The following is a 23292-nucleotide window of genomic DNA, read 5'->3' on the forward strand; positions in this document are numbered from 1 at the left end:
AGTCTTCTGCGGCCATGGGTCAAATCTGCGGCCCTTCCCAAAGCCGCAGGCTGACCAAGGCTGCATGAACAGCAGCCACCTAGAAAGCAGCTCTCAGGTTTCCAGAGCTGCGGCTCCTGCCAGCTCAGCACTTCCTGCTGCAAACAACATTGCCTTTGTCTGCTGCAGCCCCCATGCCTCTCTTTCAGTACCGCAAACAGAATACTGCCCGTCTGATTGCCTTGGGATGTCAACGTGCACTGTTTTATTGTAGATCACTTTTTGCGCTGAGAGGCTTTGCAGTTAGTTCAGTTCTGCCGAGGCAGGTATATGGTGCATTGCTGCGTCTCTGCAGCATCCCGTCTGTACTGCTGCTCATACTGCAGTGTTAGCACAAAATGTTTGGGATACCAGAGTTGGCACTTTAAACAACCAAAAATCATTACATTCTCTTTAGAGGCCTTCCTTCTCGGGTTTTTTTATTTTGCCTGGGAATTTCAATGTTAGAACAAAAAAGGAATCCATGCAAAAATAACTTGCCACTTCTGTGTGGTCATCAAATTCACTTTTCCACTGATTTTTTTGTTTGTTTGTTTTAACATTGAAATTCTCAGGCAAAATAAAATAAAACCCCGAGAAGGAAGGTGCCTATTCATTCTGCATTGCATCAGGGCTGGAGGTTGAATAGGGTGAGCTGGCAGGATGCCTGGGGCACCATAAGACAGGGGTGCCTTGGGCTCTGCCAGCATCATTTATGTATGGAGCTTGTCAGCCAGTAAGGGGGGGGGGGGGGGGGGGGAGGACAGGGGCAGATGGGCCCACATGGGCTGGTGGAAGATAGGCAGAGGGAAACCAGCATGTGGTTGTGCTGGGAGGACAGGGGCGAGGGAGTCTGTACATGGGGTGAGGGCCCAGAGAGATGGAGAAAGGATGGCAGGGCTGAATTTATAGAGGAAAAGGAAGTGGAGCTGTGTAGCATGGGTGGGAGAGGGGTAGGGGGCCAGGTTTGACCTGGGTGAGGGGGAGACTCGGGTGTGAACTCTCTCTTACAGACACAGCAGAAGCAGTGAGGCTGACAGGCATCCACCTCTTGTCTCTTCCCCTTCCCATCCTCCCCCTCATGGGCGTTTCAGTTGGGCCAGGAAACTGCACAGAAATCACATGGCTGCCCTACTCTCGGAGCTTCAGCTTTCTCTGGGAGGGGCCAGGCAGAAATGATCCTGCCACCACCAGCTCTGCTCCATTCCTGCAGGGAGCTGGAACTGGTTTACACTGCCAGCTCTGCTCCATTTCCGTGGGGGGAGCCAGAACCGATTTATGCTGCTGGCTCTGCTCTGTCTCCTTGGCTCCTGATAAAAAGGAGGCAGAGCACCATTCTGGGTTGTTCTGTCAGAAATTAAGCCCTGGGTAAAAGACACAAAAAAAGGGTTGAATTAGCATAAATGTGAAACTTGTGAGCTTTAGTGCTTAACAAGGCCAGGGTTGAAGCCGTGATCACTGGCATTATTGCTCATAAATTTCAAAACTCTGCTTCCTCAACCCCTTTTTGCATCTGTTTTTTGCTCTGCAGCATTTGCTTCAGTATCACCTCTTCTCTTCCTTTTCCCTGTAGAAGAAAAGGGGTGGGGGAATAACAGGAGGGAAGGGGCTGTTCTGTGTGCTCCCTCTGCTCCAGGCTCACCTTTTCTCCTCCTCTTCCCTGTAGGCTGCCTGGAGGGAAGGGGCTGGATTAGGGAACAGAGAAGCTGTTCTGTGTGCTCCCTCTGCTCCAGGCTCACCTTTTCTCCTCCTCTTCCCTGTAGGCTGCCTGGAGGGAAGGGGCTGGATTAGGGAACAGAGGAGCTGTTCTGTGCGTTCCCTCTGCTCCAGGCTTACCTTTTCTTCTCCTCTTCCCTGCAGGCTGCCTGGAGGGAAGGGGCTGGAGCAGAACACCCCTGCTCTACTTCTTAAATCTAAATAGAAGTAGTGGAACTGCATTCCTGGCTATTCCCCCACAAATTAAGCCCTACAGGATGGGAGCATGAAGAGAGAGAGAGAGAAGATGCATGAAAGAGGAGTAGGGAGGAAGGAGAGGACCGTACAGAGGGAGAGTTCTGAGACTGGTGGGAAAGAGTACCACATATGGGTGGAGGGAAGATTGAGAGTGTATAGGGAATTGGGGATGGGGGCAGACCCAAATCTGGACAGAGAGAGAGGGAGGAGATGGGGATGGAGGGAGATGGAGAGATTGAAAAGGGAGAGAGGACCCACTGAAGGACTGGAACCAGGGGAGAGGGTGACTGAGGAGAAACAGGAGACTGAGGAAGGAATGAGAATGGGGAAGAGGTGAGAGAGAGAGAAAGAGGAAGGGGTGAGCTTGGGAGATTCAATGCTGGTAGATAGGCGTGAGGTGAAAATCGGTAGATGGGGAGCTGAAAGGTGAGCCAGGGAAGTGAAAAGCTGGGGCAATCGTCATACATTCACAAATTAAAAAAAAACAAAAAACAGAAAACTGTCTGAGTGCACCTTTCCCCCTTCCTGGATATATCCTGAATATTTCTGGTGGATAGGAAACCAAGCACAAAAGCTATTATAGACAAAAACACACACACATGTGCGTGTCTCTGCGGTTTACACATATGGGTGGGTCTAAAAAAACCCCACCCCTGTCAGTCTAAAAATATGTATTAGAAGAACAAGGAAGTAAAGACCAGAGGAGGCTGCAACAGAGCTAGGCTGAGATTTTGAGCAATCTCCATCATGTTGCTCCATGAAATTCTTTAATGGTTTTTTCCTGACAGCTGTATTTATCTCTTATTTCCTTTCTATAGACTGCAATATCTGTAACATGTTCAAAGCATGCTGTCAGTGTACAGAGAAGTAACATATTGCTGCACAATGCTTCCTGTCCCAAAGAGCTTACATCACTGTCCAATCTCCGTGCGATCAAGGAGGTAAAGGTGATGCAGTAGAGATCATGGGCTCACTCTTAGGGCTGGGATTAAAACCTGATATGCAGGCTGAGTGGCAGTCCTATATCCTGGCCCCTTCACATGTACTACAATCCATTCTCCTATAACCATGGCCCAACAGATAATGTCATGTGGCAATCAAGCTCCTGTAATGGATCGAGACCGACCATCTGGCCACTTAAACTGTATTCTGTTGCCCAGTCCCAGGAATACTTAAAGCCATTGGAAATTAAATAAAAAGTTGCACAAGATAACAGACTTTGCTAATGCAACACTTGAGGCCTATATACATTGTGTTCATGTGAGGGCAGAACTCAGCAGATGTCAGGCTAGCCTAGACTTAAAATTAAGGTGAATTCCTCTTATGACTTTCCTGTCCAATTCTTTCCATTTTCTGTTCAAAGAATGTTTTTTTTGCTAATCAATCCAGCTGAGGAAGATCCAGTTATGTTTTGCCATTCATTCTTACTTATAAAGCACCATTAATGCATACAACACAAAGTTTAGAAAAATTACAAGTGTTATAAAAGATGCAGAAAAGACTGCAGGCCTCTGCTCCAAAACCCTCACAAACCAAGCAAAGACAACAGAAATTGAACATACACGAGAAAAGCAACACAACACCAGTAGGTATAAGCCATAAATATCTCCCAAGCAGAATCTTCATTTCTATATCTTATCTCTCTCTCTATATATATATATGTATATAAGGCTTGTGTCAATCAGTCAGTCAGTCAGTCACACTGACATGTATGTCTGTGGCCACCAGGTGGTGCCCTGAACAATGGAAGATGCACTGTGCAAAGACAATATGCTCTTTCTGCAAAGCCTTGTCTCTCAGGCACTAATCCACGCACACAGGCACAGGCTCCACAAACACACACACACACACACAGCTTATTTAATTTGTTAATACATTAAATGAATATTTATCTTTCCACTTTTGTTTGGTTTTGAAGATGTAAAAACAACCTGAACAATGCCGGGTACTTTATGTTAATATGCTCTGTCTGCAAAGCTCTGTCTCTCAGGCTCCCACATACAGGCATAGGCAGGCATACACACACACATACACAGGCTCTCCCACACACGAACACACATACACAGGCTCCCCTAAACACACATGCACAGACACACACACAGGTTCACACTCACACGTATACACATACAAGGCTTCAAAAAGGCTCCCACTCACACACACATACATTCACACACACACACTTCACGCACAAACACACATTCACACATTCACATACACATGCATTCACAAAAAAGCGGGGAGTAGCTTGCTTGTTATGCCGGTTACTACCCCAAACCTAATAAGCCTTGCACTTTCAATGCATATCCAGCATAGCTCTCTGCTTCAACGGCAGGGGAGAAAGACTGATACTTCACTTTCAATGCATATTCAGCATAGCTCTCTGCTTCAACGGCAGGGGCAATGAAGAAAAGTGGATCTATATACAGACAACAACCAACAAGGACTGAATTACATAGTCTGGGTAAACAAATAAGCATGGGTGTAGCTTGCTTATTGCGGCGGTTACCACCCCTAACTAATTAAGCTAGATATTTCACTTAGAAGCAGCTCCAACACTGCTCTCTGCATTAATGGTGGGGATGGAAGGGAAATAGAACCAAAAGGTTACTAAGAGCCAAGAGTAACAGATAAGTATTAGAAAAAAAAAAAGTGCGAAGCTTGCTGGACAGACTGGATGGGCCGTTTGGTCTTCTTCTGCCATCATTTCTATGTTTCTATATACATACAGGGCATCTTCTACAGGCACTGCCAGATCCTTTCTTCTGCCACCGCAGAAGGGGTCCACAGTGACCCTCTTCCTCTTTGCCCACTGCGAAATGGGAACCGTGGTGGCCACCCTGCAGGCCTCTTCCTCCAGTGGTGGGCAGCTCTGATCATGTGAACTTGAGCCCCTAAGTGGGTGGGCCATGGCCCACCCAGGCCCAATTGTGGCTATGACATTTTTGTGGATTATGAACTGATTAAAAGACGAGAAACACTAACTGGTCAGTTTTCTCAAAAGTGGATGGTAAATAGTGCAGTGCCGCAGGGATCTTCCCTAGAGCCTGTGCTTTTTAATCTGCCTCTGAAACAATCACTATTTTAGTGCTCTCTGCAGTTGGGCAGTGAGAGATGTTGTCTATATCAATGTAGTTTATGGAGAAGTTCCCTAAGTGACTGTAAGCTTTCTGTTAATTACTTAACAAAATAAAGCAATATTTATCGTTTTCACTTTTGTTTGATTTTAAAATTTATAGCTGTGATGGACCAGACAACCCGAGCCATGCTGGGCAGTTTTCGCTAGCCTCTTAATATAGAAGTAATATGGTAGAAAGGAGGCAGCTTAGCATTTAGAGCCATTGATTCTGAAAAACATCCGGGAAAGGATTTGCTTCCCTTGACAATATATAAATGGCAACAAGTATTAAGTGTACTTAAGCTGTCTAGAAATGCCAGGCTAGCGCCTCAGATGTGCTCCAGCCTTCACGGAGCCATCACTGGTGCTTTCTCCTCAGAAAGCTGGCCGGAATCTGAGACCTGCCCCCCTGCTGTCTTCCGTGTCCTAAGCCGCTGGAGAAGCGCCAGAGAAGCGCCGGTCTTCTGGAGTGAGGAGTTAGGCTCTGCGTAATTGTGCACGTTTGACGTACGTGTAGTTATTTAAAACAGCACACTGGGAGAACAACTGGACCCAGGAAGAAACCAAGCATGGGAGGTTAAGCAGAAGCCGTCAAAGAATGCAAAGGAAGGCCATGCTAAACATTGGCTTGCATGAAAACTTTCACCAAACAGAAATCGTGTTCACACAGGCAAGTGGCAATAATTTCACTCCAGGTCTCGCTGTGAATGAGTCTGTTTCCTAAGTCACAGGGAATGACAGGCAGGACCCAAGGTTTTCCAGCCCGGTTATATGCTCTGATTGTGGATATTCTGTGCTTTACCAGTGGAAAGCACAGCAGGTTTCCAAGACCTGTGTCCCACTTTCAATCCCAGCCTAAAGGCCAAGAAGATCATTGCCCACAGGTCAATACTAAAGAGCTTAGATTTGACCTTAGCCAAAAAGAGAGCAAGAAAGCTTTCATCCGGAAGTCACGGTCATGGGCAGTAATACATCGAAACAGGGATGGGAAGATCTGTTCTGCCAGCCTCCTGCACGGGCACTATTTCTGTACTTTCTGCCACCTCTGCCTTATCTTCCATTTCATTTCCTGATCTTCTGCTTGTAGTAAGGAATGGTAACAGAGTAAATGACAGCAGACAAAGACCAACTGGCCCATCCAGTCTGCCCAACTGGGATTCTTCCTTTCTGGTTCTCTACCATCCGGGGCAGACCAACACCAGCTGCTTCTCCCAAGCATCATTCAGCCAGCTCAGTGAATGACTGTTGAACCCACAGGCTCGCAACCTTTGGCACACCGTAAAACAGAGTCACAGCTGGCCCGCCCATGCACCGTTAAAGGGGTGGGTGCGATGAGGTGCTTTGGCACAGGTTGAACGTTGAGGACCACCCCGATGTCCATCACAGTGCATGCACAGAGAGGCACCTAAGAGAAAATTCACCCCTGCATGGATCCTACAGGTAAATCTAGAAAAAAAAAAGATTATGATTTCCAAGAAAAAAACTCTCCAAACTCTTCCTAAATCAAGGGTGCTCAAAACCAGTCTTCAGACCCCCCCCCCCTGCCCCCCCAAGCCAGTCGGGTTCTCAGGATATCCCTAAGGAATATGCATGAGAAATATTTGCATACACAGTAGGTAGTGCATGCAAATAAATGGCATGCATATTCACTAGAGATATCCTGAAAACCTGACTGGCTAGGGGGACCCCAAAGACCGATTTGAGTACTCCTGGCCTAAGTAATGAAGAAGTAGATCAGGATGGCCAGCTCTGGTCCTTGGGAGCCACAAACAGTCCTGGTTTTCAGGATACCCTAATGAATACGCATGAGATAGATTTGCATACGTTACCACCATTGTATGAAAATCTATCTCATGCATATTCATTGTGGATATCCTGAAAACCAGACCTATTTGTGGCTCTTGCGTATCAGAGTTGGCCACTCCTGCCATAGACTGCATTAACTGGCCTGACATTAAGTGCATCTGGGAGCTTTAAACTGGTTATAAAGACACCACAAGATAAAGCTCCTTCTATGCAATAAAGATTCTCCAGCCAGTTACATCCACCCAGTAAAATTACCATTAAAATGATGTCAGTATTATCATTCAACCAATTCTCCCATATGGAAGTGAGTCTTGTGTCCATACAGCATGGGATGGAATCATAATATAAATCCTGCACCTCCAATCTGCATCCACAGCAGCTCTTCCAGCAATGGGTGAAAATCAGAACATTTTAAATGATAATAATTTTCTATTTCTAGACTGTCTCGCCAATTTTTCCTTATGGTGGTTTACAGCATTTTTTTCAGGTAAAATAAGTCCCATCCCCAAAGAGCTTACAGTCTAAGTGAGTACCTGAGATAAACTGAATTGCCTAAGGTCACAAGGATTGTCAGTGGAAGAAGCAGGATTTGAATCCTGGTTTCCCAGGTTTGCAAGCCATTACTCTAGGACATTTTCCCTTATAGTTTACCCTAAAAAAGATAGTATTACAATTCTGGTATTACCTTAGTAACAGTGACACAAACTCCCTCCACTATCAGGTCCTGGAATAAAAGTCGTTCAGAATCTATATAGCAAACCTGCCCTACTATTACAGCATTAAGTGCACTAACTGGAGGAACTCAACAGCCCTACTGTGAAGGAGTCTATGTTAGACCCTCTTTAAAAGCCAGGGACCAGGCATTTAGCCACAGACAGGAGGGAGTTCTGCTCTGAGGGATTAAGCTAGGCCCAGGGAGAACAGGGGGCCCCAGGGGAGAGAGGGAAGCCTAGGCCAATCCTGACAGGTTGCGAATTGCATTGCTGTATTATTTGCTTTTGAAAACTGCTAAGGTAAGCAGAGATGCTTCTGTTTTGTTTTTCCTGCAATTAATAAACAGTTTATGTGAAACTAGCAAGAGCTCAGCCTAAGTCTGTTTTCTGGCCAATCAAAGGCCGCACATGGTGTCACACCTACCTATGAAAAGGCAGCACTGCAGATATTAACAAGTTGAAGAATATCAATGCATCACCTTGTATGGAGAGTGGACCCCCGGGCTGTGCTGTGGTGTGGTTGGCGCAGCCCAGTGGGTGAACCCCCTTAGGTCCACACCAACAGCTGGCAAACGTGCCCTGCGATGGGATAGAGCAGGAGCTTCACCTTTACCAGCCACTTTCCCTACCAGCTGAGCTCTTGGGTTCTGGGGGGCCGGCAGGACTTGGGTGAAGGTCCCACCGGACAAGGAGTGAGAGAGAGAGTCTGGGGCCAAGCTGAGGTCTGGGCAGGCAGCAATAAGAGCCACCAGGTACAGGCCAAGGTTCAGGGCAGGCATCGAGCAAGCGGAGTCCGGTTTCAGAACAGTAGTCAGTGGCAGGCAGCAGGCAAACGGGTAGTCCAGGTCCATGCAGAGTCAAAGCTGAAAAGCCAGTCCTAGGCAGAGACAAGATAGCGGCAACTTTTGTAGGGATGTGCAGGGGGAAAATATTTGTTTTCATTTCATTTTCGGGAGTTTATTTTCACATGAATTTCGGTTTGTGGATTGTTAATTCGTGAGAAAAAAAACAAATAAAGCAATAAAAAAAAAAAGTGGTCAGGCCCAGGCCTGGAGCCCAAGTGCTCCCTCGTCGTCCTCTTCTTTCTTCTGACGCCGTCCACTGAAGTTGCGCCGGAGTTAATTAACTCCAGCGCACTCATCCCACTGGAAGGTGCCATTTTGATGTATGGCATTGCCACGCCAACGTCATCACTGGCACCATCAGTCCTTTACCTGCCACAGGGCCGCTAAGAGCTGATGCACACTATGCGCAAGTGGCTAGCGTTGCTGGGAGAAGAGTGAGGTGGCGGCATCCATGCCGCATGTGGCTGATGGCGTCGGGAGGTGTCCTCTGGTTCCGGCAGCGGTGGGGGTGAGTGTGGCTGGTCACAGGGCTCCCTGTGACCAGGGGAAACATTACACACCCACTAGAAAAACAAAACAAGTTGGACTGTTGCAGCGCCCTACACCAAAGCTACAAGCTAGCAGAATACCTCAGAACACCTCGTCTTGATTGCACTTACAGAACAAAGACAGAATCTCACCAATTACAGACTAGATAATCACAAATTAAAATGAGAAATGTGCAGACAAAAACTGAACTGGAAAAACCCAAGAAGCCAGACTATGCATGCAGTGCAACACTGGATAAAGAGAAAGAAAAGGCATTTCTTCCCATACTGAGCAAAATCCAAAGATATCATAAATGTACTTGTCTAAAGTTGACATATTCCAATTACTAAACTGAAAATAAAATGGTTTTTTTTTACTACCTTTGCTTTTTGGGCATTTTAATTTTCCAATCCTGGTCTCTTTTTATTCTCTTGTTATTCTTTTTCTATCTCCTTTTCTAGGGTCTGTTTTGCATTTTATTTCTTTCTTTCTTTAGCTCTTGCCTTTTCATTGTAGCTCATTCCAACTCTCAACTGAACTCTGTTATAAACCTCTTAATACATTCTCTTCACCCTGAACTGCATACCCTCCTCTTCCAACCTAATAATGCTCTCTGGACTTGATATGCTTATTTCTGATATTGTTCAAATTGGTTTTTATTGTTGCACATCTGCTAAGAAAATGTATAACGTTCACATTGTTTTTTCTGTTACACAACTGCTAAGAAAAATATATATTTTGTAAACCGTTGTGATGGATCTACCGAATGACGGTATATAAAACTCAACAAATAAATAAATAAAATAAATAAGGAGAGTTACATCTGCCTCTCCCATTCATCAGTCCCTTTCATCCCATCTTCCTCTCTTTTTTTGCAAAGCTCCTCCTTCTCCATCTCTTTCATCCTCCAGTTCTCCATTTCCCCCTCACTGGGTTGCTCCTTTCACCAATCTCCAGCTGTTTGGCCCACCATCAGCACATCATGCCTACAATGACTCTGCAACCATCTCATCCCTTTCAAGTTCTTCCATCCACTCATTAGAACATCTCCTTCTCTTTACCTCAACTTTCTCTCCACATATTTTATTGTTATGCAGCCTCTCTTCTAGTCTATCTTTATGTTTCCAGTCCTCAGTCTCCTAATTGTCATCTTTTGCCTGTCTACGGGCTTTCTGTCTCAGTCACATCCACCTTCCCAGCTCATCTCCCTCCCTTCAGAGTCAATTTATTCCCCTCTCTGGTCTCACGCTTTTCTTTGTCTTCTATTTCCCCCACTCCCTAGCCATTTCCACCCTCTGCACTTACCTCCTTCCCAGCCCCCTCACTGTCTCCAGCTCCTTCCTTGTCACTTACCCTCTCCTCTGCTTCTGGTCCTCTTCTTTTCTGTCTCATACCCTTTACCCAGCTTCACAGCCCCCCCCCCCCCCTCATTTCTACCCTTGCTCACCCCTGTGCCAGCCTGTCCCTTTCCATTCTTATCTAACCCCTGTCCTCCTGGCCCTTCACATCATCTCTCGCTGCCTCCCCATCTCACATCCCCTGCTAATATCCCTAGCCTGTCTCAGTCCCCTACCCTCATATCCCCCAGCCCCATATTGCATTCACCAATCATACCACCAGTTCCTTGTCCCACACATCTCTGCTCAAACCCTCCAGCTCCCAGTCTCACACCCACCTACAGACCCCCAATCTCTCATCTCGCACCCTCTGCCCACATGTTCTCATCTAATCTAACTCTTTAAGCAGGAGTCGTGGGACCATAGGGATAGGAATAGAGTACACATTTGCTGCCTCCTCCTTCCTACAGAGCCTATTTATTTATTTTATTGTTTAATATTTAGCTCAGGGTCATTACATTCAGTTTTTTCTAAACTGGAAGTGTAACAAGGGGGAGTTGGGGGTGCGTTCCATGGCGACAGAAAATGATTGTGTGCTCTTTTTTTCCCATCCCCACAATTCTGTGACTGCCCTTCAGGGACAGGAAGGAGGCTGGGGGAGCGGCAGACTGTTTGTGATTGGGTGTCAGTTTTCACTCTGCCCTCTCCCATACCTTGTTCATCCCTGAGTCCACTTTCCACCCCGGAATGGCCTGGCTCATAGATTCAAAATCTGCTCCTCCTGCAGCAAAATCTCTGTCCCTCACCTACCCTTCCCACTCCCAACCCCAGCAGAAGAGCAGAGCCTGTGGCCCACCAATTCTCCAGCCCAGGTTTTTTATATACCGATCTTCCTGTAAAAAATTACAAATCAGACCGGTTTACAATGAACAAAAACTATGCATAAGAGTGTTACATGGAACATTGCGAGAGAACAAATAATTAAATAGGAAACCTTCCACCAACACCTTTGCTGTCCCCTCATCCGCTCATCCCCTGTTGCCTTCATAGAGCCCGATTTCTGCTCCTGCAGCTAGCAGGGGCTAGGGATGCTGCAGAGGCAGGGTTCATAAGACATCGCCAGTGGAGATGGACAGCTGGTGATCAATACGAGGGTGTTAAGGTACTGTAAAGAGCCATGATCTATTGGAACCTACCAATTTTGCAAGGTATTGCAAATAACTCTAATGCTATGTACATAAGTTACCTTTATATTCAATTTCCTTAGTCCCACAGATATTTCTTTTAGACATATAAACATCTAATCTGTTAATGGCTTTATATGTACCTGTTTTATGTTACTTGTCAAGCGCATCTTAAGCGTAGTTTTTCGTTTACTGTAAACCGATGTGATATCCCTGATGAATGTCAGTATATAAAACCCATAAATAAATAAATAAATTAAGTTACAGAAGTGCTGGGCTGCCAGTTTGGCTGTCCTGCTGGCTGGAGTGGGGCCATGAAAGGAGTAGGAGGGAGAGGAGGGAGGCAGGAAGTCACCAGTACGGGGTGAGGTGGAGGTGTGGGTGGCAATCACACCCTCTCCATGGCAATACCTATAGACTGGTTTTCCCCCTCACCACAGTGGCCTATGTCTAGTCACTTGGACAGGCAGTTGTGGTTCATCTTGATAGTTCACTGCCCATGCTTATGTGCAGGAGAAGAGCCCGATTTCTGCTCCTGCAGCTAGCAGGGGCTAGGGATGCTGCAGAGGCAGGGTTCATAAGACATCGCCAGTGGAGATGGACAGCTGGTGACCAATACGAGGGTGTTAAGGTACTGTAAAGAGCCATGATCTATGGCTCCTAGCTAAGAGCTGTCGCTGCCAAGGATGAACTAAAAGAGGATAGAAGTGGAATGGGGGGTTTACAAAGAGGAAATATCCCCTGGGAATCAGGGCTCAAAGCCAGTTCTGATTGAGCTGCAAGCCCAAAGGAGCAGGCAGAACCCGCAGAGCCAAAACAAGAAGAAATGACAGTTCTAGAAAGAAAGCTACTCCTTTAATTAATTGTCACCCTCCTATGCATACACACACAAAGCACCCACAGAGGAGCCCTGTATACACAGGGACCTTCCTTTTCAGATTTTATTTTATTTTCCTAGAAATGCATCAGTGTTTATTACAACGAACAACAATGGGAGAAATTCACTGGAAAACAGCGAGTCATTTTCTTTCACTTGTTTCCCCCCCCCAGTTTCTGTTCACTGTAATCACTGATACATTCCTGAGGAAAAATACAATAAAAACTGAAAAGGAAGGTCCCATCGCATACATTAAAGGAGGCTCCCAGGAACATCCCCGATTATAGAATGACAGGGGGCCCTCGGTGTGCGCTTCCGGCTGCGGCGGAGGAGGGGCTCTTCCAGAACTCCTCCCCCGCCCTCCCTGCGTCACTTCCGGCTCACCTGTACGCAGGTAGGAGCGAGCCGCAGAAGGTGAGCGAGATGGGCTCCGGAGCGGAGCCGGCTTGGAGGCTCCTGATCTTGCTTTGCGGTGAGTCCCGTTCTGGTTCGCTTTCGCTTTCAGCAGCCGCCATCTGGCTCCTCCCTCCGGTGCTCTGGGGGGCTCTCTCGGGGGCCCCACGCCTCTGGGAAAGGAGTTCAGCTGGGGGCCAGAGCGCTAGCCCATTCTGTTCTGAAAGATCCTTTTCGGCTGAGAGAGGGATGGGGAGGGCGCTCCTGGGAGAGATTGGTGGAGGCCCTCTCTGCCTTAGTCCATTAGTGGGGAGGGGCACAGTCCAGACTGGTCCCTCTTCTCACGTTTCTCCCTCAATCTGAAGTGAAACCTGCCATTTCAATGCCTAATTCTTGGGAGGGACACTGACTGTGACTCCTGGATGTAAAGGTGAAACTGGAGGAGGGGATGGGGAATACATGCCACCTGCCATTTTATGCAGTGACTCACAGGGCTCCCAAGCTTTTTACCGGTCAGGTCCCATGGGTTCCTGCAGGATTTGGGCACACGCAGTGCAAGCCATGTCCAGTGCAGTCAAATTCTTCAGAAACAGAACAAAGGGTAAAGTCAGCCACTTGCTCTTACTAGTGGGCTTTATAGGCACAGGTGAGAGATGCATTGATCGTGTGAAGCTGTTGCAGAGCACAGAGATATGAGCATCCTACCAACATGGCAGTGGTGCGGGGGAAGCCCTGAAATGCGAAATCAGTAATTATCACCCACTGTTGATTCTGAAGGAGGAGGCAGTCGGACACTTAGATGAGTAAGAGAAGAGACTCAGCTGGGAAGCAACCCGGTGTACTGGAAGAACAGGTCTTGTCAAGCCGACCCAATCCGTTTCATTTAAACGGCGTACACGGGTCAGTGTCAAAGACATTTTATAAAGTTGTGAGGCTGCTGTGTTAGTCCACTTAGAGGCATGGAAATACAAGTTTACCAAGAAAACAAACAAATGAAGGCAATACTTCTTTACTGAGTTAAATACATTGGTGGGCACTTTTTTTTTTTTGGGGGGGGTGCACAAACTTTCCTGCCAATGCAGCGAGTTTGGTGTACAGGTTGGTGCCCTCTCATGCTAATCCTAGCATTAGTCCTGGAAACTCAACTCCTAGACAGACGTGGAGTAAAGTTTCCAGGGCTAATGTTAGTCTATCGGGGCAGAAACTTCAATTATGGTCCTGAAACCTGTAGATGGGATTTATGCACAGAAAATAAATGTGTGTAGAAATCATGTTTTCTGCATATAAAAAGGAGGGGGAAAAGCTTTAATTTTCAGGTATTTGAATGTCTGTGTCCTTATCCCTGTCTCTCCCATCCTCTAAACTAAGGTATGCATATTTAGGTTCTCAAGCTTCATTTCCTGTCTTTTGGTGCAGACCTTACACCATTTTGGTTGCCTGTCTCTGGACCATTTCTGTCCTCTCTATATCTCAAAAGGCATAGGGAGGTGATTGAAGTGGACCAGAGAAAGGCAACCAAAATAGTGTGGATTCTGCCCTGAAATGAGATGAGACTTGAGGACCTAAATATGTATACCCTAGAGGAGAGGAGCGACCGGGAGGATTTGATACAGACATTTATATACCTGAAAGGTAGCAATAAAGCGGAAAAATCAAACCTTTTCCGGTGGAAAGGAAGCTGTAGAACTAGGGGGTCATGATATGAGTCTTCAAGGACAGAGACTCAGGAGCAACAACAGGGAATATTTTATCACAGAAAAGGTGGTGGATGCCTGGAATGCCCTTCCCAGTGGTGGCAAAGATAAGAGCAGTACTGGAATTCAAAAAGGCATGGAATAAATACAGAGGATGCCAAGTATGTGCTTGCCATGTTCCTACCCTGTTTCTTGTTATATTCTGTCTGTACTTGACATTAAATCTCTCTTTGTGTTGGCTTCTGTTATGACTGGATTGATTGTTTAGTGTAATTCACCCTTATCTTTAGAACTTGTCATTGTCTTATATTCTATTTTTGCTCTGAGATTTAATGTTTTGGTAAATGTCTATTGTAAATCACTTTGATCACAATACTCAGAAAAACGATTAATTACATTTTAATACATTAAATTGTAGTAACTTTAGGTGTAACATTTCTGCGTGTGGGTAACCTGCAAAGAACAGCAGTTACCACCCTAAATATGTGCTGGGCAGACCAAATTGTCCATTTTGGTCTTTCTCTGCTCTCATTTACTATATTACTATCTTTCTTTGCCCTGTGCTTTTTGCTATTTTTTTTTATCCCTGCTGCGCCAGATCTTACTCTCTCCCCAGACAGGGGGCCTGAGAGCTTGGGCACCTGCTGGTGGCTGGAGATCCTTTTTCCTTCACTTTTGGAGAAACCAGCTTAAAAACATCCTCTGTGCACATTCCTCCTGCAGCTGTGTCTCCCATCTCACAAATCTTCTCTTATGTGCACAAAAGATGATGATTTGTGAGCCAGGTGAAGCTGGAAAATGCAAGCTTGTGTGTGTGTGCGTAAACTCTTTTACCCCCCTGTTTCCAAGATACTATGGTGGGTTCTGTTCCCACCACAATAAGCTCTACCCTTTCCCCCTCACTTTTATCTGAAGCTCTGCTGACAGGGAGTTTTTCTTTATTCTCCCTCTTAACTGGATCTGGCTTTTCCTTGTGACGGTCTTGCTGTTTCCATCAGGTTTTTCTGGGGTTTCCTGTATGGAGATCCAGGCTGATTCACGGGTGTATGGCATCGAGGGCCAGCACGTGAAGCTTCGCTGCAACTTTTGGTCCTCCTTACCCATTTCTGGGCAGCTGACGGTGGACTGGACGTACAGACCTGAGCAAGGGGGCCCCATCCAGAATGTGAGTGACCTCTGCTCCAGGAAGCTAATCTATCAGAGAATGGGTAACAGAGAGATCGCATTTAATTCCTGTGCTCTAAATTTTTACCATCTCTCCTGCTTCTGCTGTGAATGTAGTGCTACGCCTCAGTGCACTTCCAGTGACCTTATTGAACAGGAGATATTGTATGCATATATTCAATACAGTAACTTTTTAAAGCAATCTTCAGTCAATCGTTTTAGCTTTTCTGGGGCATGGGTATCTTCTGCAGGATGTAAATTTCCACTTTGAATACATGGGGGGAAACAGTTGTATAGTGTATTCTGTAGGTTATATTTGTCCTACTTGTGATTTGTGTTTTTAGGACCATATGTATTTTATGAATTATATTGGTTACTTTTTATTTTGATTACATTGTTGATGTGGGCTTTGATGAGAGTGAGGAAATAAATGTTGTCACTGTGTCCTGACATTCACCAGTTCCTAAATATGCAGTGCTGGTGTGAGGGTGTCTAGCCATGCTAGGCGGTGACATCATGATGACATCATATTCCTTCATATTCTCCCCCTCCTAAGTCACAGTGCCTGCATCACCAGAGCTCCCTTACCTCGCTAACCAACACATCCCACGCGTGAGTCCTACAATTTCAAACCTGCTGCCCGACTCCTTTGCGCTAGAAAGAATACCGCCCTCACGTCCAGTGACAGCGCCCTGCCCACTTCCGGCACCTTAGGTGAACGCCTAGTCTGCCTAATGCCGCTCGCTGGCCCTGTAAGTATGACAGCATTTCCTGTCTGGGAATCCCTTAAAATGGCTAATGCCATCATGGCAGACAGATATGGATATGTGTGGATTGGATACTCTATACCTTGCTTGGAAGAAATTGAATATGTTCATTCCAGCAGTGGTCTACCCTTTAAAAGTCACTGGGTGGTCATCCCCAGTGTCCAGACACATGTCCCCCTGCAGGACAGCCCTGGACTGAAACTGGTAAGCTCAGATTGGAGCTTTCAAGGAACAGCGTGAAGCTACATTGGCAACTGCATCCATTGGTTCACTTTCCTCTCTCTCAATATCCCCTACAGTAGCACAATGACCTTGCTGACCAGGATGCGCTCTGCTTTAAAATCTGAAACTTCAGCCACAGATTTCACCTGGGGAATGGAAGGGAAGCTGGCCTGAAGTGGGCTATTCTTGTCGTTTTCTCTTTGTGGTAACATTTTTCCGCTAGTAATATGGCTGCTAACAGAACCTGGGCACTGGGTTTCTGTCTCTGCAGATTTTTCATTACCAGTCGACAGAAGCATACCCCATCTTAAGTGGGATCTTTGGGAACAGAATAACATGGGAAGGGAAGGTCGACTCAAATGATGCCTCCATCATCATCAAAGACCTGACTCTAAATGATAATGGGACCTTCATCTGCACTGTGAAAAACCCACCAGATGTCCAAGGTAACCTGCCGCTGACTGTACTGACGGTCACTAAGCAAGGTAAGGCCAGTCTCTTTTGGACAGGGAATAAACAGTGATCTGTGCAATAAAAGAATAGCCTGATGAGTATTGATCTCTGCTGCAATGCAGGGCACCAAGCTTTCTGCTGTAGCAGAAACAGTCTTGGAGGGCAGGAGCTGGTAGACTTCACTGCCAGCAGTGATTGGATCAGTGCCACAGGAGAAGGGCAGTACCTCAGTTCAGCTTGAAACCCAAGCAGCCATATCTGAAAATCTGGGAGCTCCAGAATCCATACAGAGAGCTTTATTTCCTCTGCAGGGATGTTTTTTCTCTGGGAAAACGATGTTCTGACTTAATATACTCCTGAAATTCACAACAGGCAGCGTCTGCCTCCAAGGGTTGTACGGGGCTTAATAGTCTGTTGTGGCGCCATCACATGCCGAGACAGGCGTGTCCCGCGCAGTCTGGAGCACCTTTTTATTTTGTAATAATTGCAGAGTTAATTATTAGTACTTAATTGGCATGTCATGCCTGTGTATGTGTTTGGGCATTGATGCTCCTTTTTTTTGTAAATTTTACTTTTTATTGGAAAGGGAAAAGTACATTTGACTTGTACTTGGAAATTAACAACCAGTTTCCATACGGCCACAACTTGTCATTTCCCTTTATTTTTACCTCCATTTTCATCCTTTAGCCTCCCCCTTCGATTAAGTCAATGCTCAATAACTGCCTGTAAACAATTTATGGAAAAGAGATGGGGGGGGGAGGGGCGCGCAGTGTATCTTGGTAATCTAAAAGAAAAATAATGGATGCCTAATGTCCAGATACTCCACTGAGGGTTTCCATAGCTGAGTGAAGTTGTTTATTTGCTTTGATTTATAGTCCGCCTTTCAGACACTTCAAAGTGGATTACCCTCGGGTAGTGCAGGTATTTGTCTAATGCAATCTTTACATAGCGCAGTAAGTTTGCCCATTGGATGCACTCTCCGTGTTCTGGGACAGAAGGGGCGGTTTCTCTTCCAAGCCGCTGCTATGTCTCAGCGCTTCCTAATCTGCTTGTCGCTGGAGGTACAGGTCCTTCTTTAGACGGACCTAGCATGCATACTTTTGGATCCCGTTCCAGTGTTGTGATCCGTCGTATCGCTCTGGGCATCCTTCCAGCATGTAGCTGTTCTTGGTGCTATCCCACCAGATATGGAGCGCTGTTCCTGTCCACTCCTGCACTCGGGTGCTGGTTCCTGGGAAGAATGTGGGACCTCACAAATAAGCCAGTCACAGCGAGGGCTGCCCCCAGTCCCTTGCATGTCAGGGGGGGGGAGGTGGGGTGGTCTCTGCAGGAACATTCCTCTCCTCTTATCGCTTTGCACTCTTCCTCCTAGCCGTCTCCTTCCAGCTAACGACAGCCACGTTGCTGTCCATCGTTGTGTTTGCGCCCTCGGCTCTCGTGGTCCTCCTGCTGCTGCTGAGAATGCAGCGAAAGAGAAAAAGATCAAGCAAGAAATATTCAATAGAGGTCATAAACGAGTAAGTTGCCAAGGTCTGCTAAATAGTGACTGGGTTTGACTTATAAAGCTGACTTCACAGCCAGGGAGAGGAGTAATCCATGGCCTTCCTGAGGGGAGCACAGCCCTTTACCCAGATTGCACCCCGCCCTCAATGCAGTTAAACGTTACCCACGTTCTACGACACGGGCAATCTTTAGCAGCATCGTTTAGAGATGTTCCTGGGGGGGGGGGGGGGAGGGCAGAGAATAGAAGAAGCCAAGCAGTTTTGTGCTGAAAAATGACCTGAGAGGAAGGAGGCACAGATCTCTCTGCAGCTAATTGAACAAACCTGCTTTCATTGTTGCTGCTTAATGCCAGGACTAGAAACCCCCCATCTGGATGTGCTCCGCCACCTTCAGTTGATTATTGCCCCCCCCCCCCTCAGGAATAGCAGAGGGTCACGGGCTGACCTTGGTCAGATTGCCCTAGCTGGTTGGGCCTTGGTTACCAGAACATGGTTTGTATAATGATGATGATGATGATGATGATATTCCCCCCCCTTCAGAAGCGGTTGGACTATACGTTGTGCATCCTTATGTGGTAGACAGAACATACATTTGTTGAATTTTGAAATCGATTGGCAAGGTCAGCCTGTCCCCGGGCGCTATGACAAGGAGGGGAAACCTTATTTAGAATTGTCTGTTGTCCCCGTAGAGCCAACTGGAAGAAGAAGAAACGAACCTGCAAGGAGAGGACCTATGACTGCTGTGTCAGATGCATAGAGGTAAGGGGTGAGGCCTTGCGCCAGGCAGGAAGGGGCTGAGGCCCTGTGCTGGGGGGATGGAAGGGGTGACACTGGAGTAGGTACCAGAAGGAGAAGAAAGGAAGTAATAGGGGGTGAAGGAGGAGGAGGGAAAAGGGGATGCTGTGCTGGCCGGGGGGTGAAGGTTGGTGCCATGCATTAGGGATAGTGCCCTGATAACGGAATAGTAAAAGCCTGTGCAAGCTCCAGCGTCTTATCACACAGCTCCAGCCTTCCATTATCAACGTTGTGTCTGATTTGTGATGACAGCAGTGTGCATTGCCCTCTTTTTAAAACCCACCCCTTCACAGCAGCAGGTTTGCTCTCTGTTGCCATCTGATGCGTGTCTTTCCTTCTCCTCCTCCTCCTCCTGAACTCTTCTGCCGTCTTTCTCCCTCTGAAATCTTCCCATTTAGGATTCGGATGAGGAGTATGAGAACTTTGAAAAGTCTGCCTCCAATATGACAATTGTGAGGAAGGTCAGCTGCAACTGAAGGCCTGTGATCCCGCTCGGTGTTGCTTCCAAGCCTTTCCTATTGAAGTAAGAAGCCCAAGAGTGACATAAGGCCAACTTGTACAAAGAACGGAAAAAAAAATTGCACTCAATTTAACTTAATTTTTCCTCTTTTTTTTTTTTTTAAAGGAAATATTTTTGTGTAGAATTACCCTAACCTGCATCTATTTTAAAGAGAGAATTTTATGCAAGAGTTTAATGTATTTAAATATGTAGCTGAGATTGTATTTTAATATTGTAAAGGATGAGTTTCCCCACTACCCCGTGACTCCGGTTTGATTTGGTGCAGGGGGTGGGTCACCCGTGCCTTGGTACTCTGAAGCTTGGTGCGGTGGACGAGCCGCCCTCTTCCCCCGTGTTCCAGCGCCGCGTGCCCTCTTGTGGGACAGTAGCCCCCTTTTTTTTTTGCCCATGCCTTGGCATTCTGCACGCAGGTGTGACGCGCAAGTTGACCTTTTTCGCTGGCACCTTGGCTCTCTGCCTCCTGGGATGCTGCTGCTGGTTCATGGTATCTGTCTCAACTTGTGCTGGTTTCCCGCACTGAATGTGGAGGACGGGAGGGATTGTATTTATGATTGGAGACCCTTGGGAGTGGTGGGGTTAGTGAGGATGGCAGTGTAGGACTGGAACCTGTAGCCACCTGTAGGGGGTGGTAGCAGCAGGTGTGAAAACTCCCTCCTACCTGTTTTTCATAGCACACTATTGCTAATGTCATTGGACGACGGAGCACAGACATTGATGATGTCATGAAATTGATGACTTTGAAGGATTCAAGGCATTTACTAATGCCATTGGACAGACCACCGCTATTGTTGGAGGAGACCCAATAACATTCGCTGATGTCACAGGGCAGAGCATGGACACCAATGATGTCATATAAGGAGGGGGGGCACTAATGATGTCATGGGGGAGAGAACCTGTTCAGCCTGCCTTTTATATACTGCGCTGTTGTTTGCCCCTCTGCACACGGTGCTGTGTCTAACAAATGCTTTTCTGCCAGTGTCTAGTGCAGTTTAGGAGCCAGACTAAGCACAAAGGGAAGAACCTCGGGATGCAGTGTTAGGGGGTGATAACGTGTTGCAGTACAGGGCCCTATGGAGCAGGTACCAAACACATCCCCCTTCAGTATTTGAAGGCTGGGGCACGAGAATAGGATCCTGTCCCACTCATGGGTAATAACTTGCTAATGCTCTTTGTAAGTATTTTTTTCTATATAACAGTGGGTGCACCTACTCCTGAGTTAAAACTCAGCTGGGCATGGAATAAAGCCGCAGTGATATCATTACCATTGGAAAAGCTGCTTCCAGGTTGTCCTGCTGTTCGAGCTCATTCTGCATGTCATTTATGAATCCGTAACCCACCCCCCCCAGTCTGGGAGAAGGAGTTGCTCTCTATTCTCCCCCCCCCCACCACTCTGAGCCTGAGGCAACTCCTAAGCTGCTGATGCTGGAGTGTTGTGTTGTGCAGAGGCAGCAGTTTTCCTGGCCAGAGGTGGGAAGGCTGCTGTCGTCACCGAGGTGCAACCAGTAACTGTTGTCCTGGGAGAGACTGGCCTTATCCTCCTCACCTTCATGAAGGTAGCAGATCAGGATGAGAGTAATGACAGCTTAGAAAAGGCACCTTCCCTTCAGGAAAAACCATCTGGATGGCTCCAGAGGCAGTTTCTTAGATCTTGCGGGGTTTTGAATCGAAGGTCAGTAGAATGGATGGAGCAATCACACTAACCCTGTTTTGCAGGGAGCCATGTAGTCCCCAGGGCACTCTGCGGACACCCATGCAGTCCTTGGCTATATCGGCAGGGACCCCCCTGTCTCATACTGCAGCTGATGTATTTTCAGTGGAAGATGCAGTGATGAGCCGAGGTCTTGTAACGCCACGCACAGTGCACCTAGCGCGCAGTGAGAGGGATTGCTGTGTGTAGGGCAGCCCCTGCTTTTCTTATGCTTTCTGAGGATCCCAGCCTACGGGGGAGGGCTGCGTAGCTCCTGGCTTTATATTTAGATGTTTGACTCCTGCAGCTGCTGAGATTTGAGCTGGATTCTCTCTCTCACTTTTCCTCCCAGCTGCTGGTATTAGACCAATGATTTTTCAGTCTGAGGAAGGCGCGGGTCAGTAAGAGACTGTATCAGCTACAACCTTGTGTTTAATGTCCCCTCCTCACTGCATTTTCCTGATCTGTAACTTGCGGGCAGCTTTGCTGGAGGAGATGCATGCCCTGCCAGCCCTAACTGCTGGTGATACACAGTACCAGCCCTGACTGATGATGGCTTTCCTGGTTAGCCCTGCTAGAAAGTCTGTGCCCTGCCTGAGAGTGGTATGTACTAGTACCAGCCCTGATCTGAAGGCTCGTGTCCAACCAGCCCTGACCAATGACTGCATGCCCCAGCAGCCCTGACTGAAGGCTTACAGGCTATCAAAGTGCACCATTGGATAGGAGAAAGCAGCCTTGTAGTGATGTAGGAGAAACGGCGAAACGAATCTTGGTAACGGGCATCGGAAACGACGACTCCACGCTCTTTAGGGGCAAAATAAGGACTTCCCAAGAGCCAAACTAGCTAGAGCACAATCCCTTAATTAATCAGACGTTTGACAGGTAGGGAAAGCATGCAGAGGCAGCGGATTGGTTTCTTACATTACTTATTAAGTAGATGTTATGCTTCAGTGTGTACCTCCACTTCTCTGCAACAGCCTCCTCCTTGACATTGCAAGCAGAAAACCAAATTTGTTTAGCACTGGAGAACCCCCACTCTTCCTTTGCTTGTTTCCTAAAGTCTTCATTTTTAAAGAATGGCTTTGGCTAACTGTGCAAACAGGAATATTGCTCTGGGTCAAGCTCTAACTACCTCCCATAGTAAAGCAAAGAGCAGGGGTTTTTTTATTTTTTATTTTTTGGGTGGGGGGAGGCTCAGTGACCCGATGAGAGATTTTCATTTTCTTTCACTATGCCAAAGTTGATAACTTTCTCTCCCTTCTTTGGAGTGTTATTTTGCCTCCAGACAGACATTGACCTCGTTTGTATAATTGTTTTCTAACATTTCATAAAAAGGTAACGGAGCTTCAGTAATCACCACTTGCAAGCTGTTCCTTACTGCTTAGGCTTTGCCAGTGGCTCTTCTCGCCATAGTTAGGATCAGCCATAAAGTCATGGCTTGTAAAGCACCGGTGAGTTTCAACACCCACACAAATCATTTGAATCTAAACCTCCGTAATTATCCTTACCCTAAAGTGCAGCTTACCAAAATGGCAAATCTCCATTTTGATTCAGCCCATTAAGGACTTTCATTTATATATCTAAAACATTTCTTTTTAAATTATTTATATAACCATTTGCCACGATGCAGCAGTTCTAACTTGGTCACTGGGCTAAGGACTTGCATTTTTCCTAATTGCAATTAAATGTCTTGAATTCAAACTTTGCAGGTAATGGGAT

The 23292-nt window shown here is 46.7% G+C and overlaps 1 protein-coding gene across 1 annotated transcript; it reads left to right on the forward strand.

Moving 5' to 3' along the window:
• Positions 1 to 12656: 12656 nt before the first annotated feature.
• Positions 12657 to 22754, forward strand: MPZL3 (myelin protein zero like 3). Its single transcript, XM_029573163.1, has 6 exons — positions 12657 to 12848; positions 15462 to 15628; positions 16888 to 17101; positions 18442 to 18586; positions 19261 to 19330; positions 19765 to 22754. The coding sequence occupies exons 1-6, from the start codon at positions 12665 to 12667 to the stop codon at positions 19840 to 19842; spliced, it is 858 nt and encodes a 285-aa protein (XP_029429023.1). The 5' UTR covers positions 12657 to 12664; the 3' UTR covers positions 19843 to 22754.
• Positions 22755 to 23292: the final 538 nt, after the last annotated feature.

Source organism: Rhinatrema bivittatum, chromosome 12, assembly GCF_901001135.1.
Source record: "Rhinatrema bivittatum chromosome 12, aRhiBiv1.1, whole genome shotgun sequence".
Classification (NCBI taxonomy): domain Eukaryota; kingdom Metazoa; phylum Chordata; class Amphibia; order Gymnophiona; family Rhinatrematidae; genus Rhinatrema; species Rhinatrema bivittatum.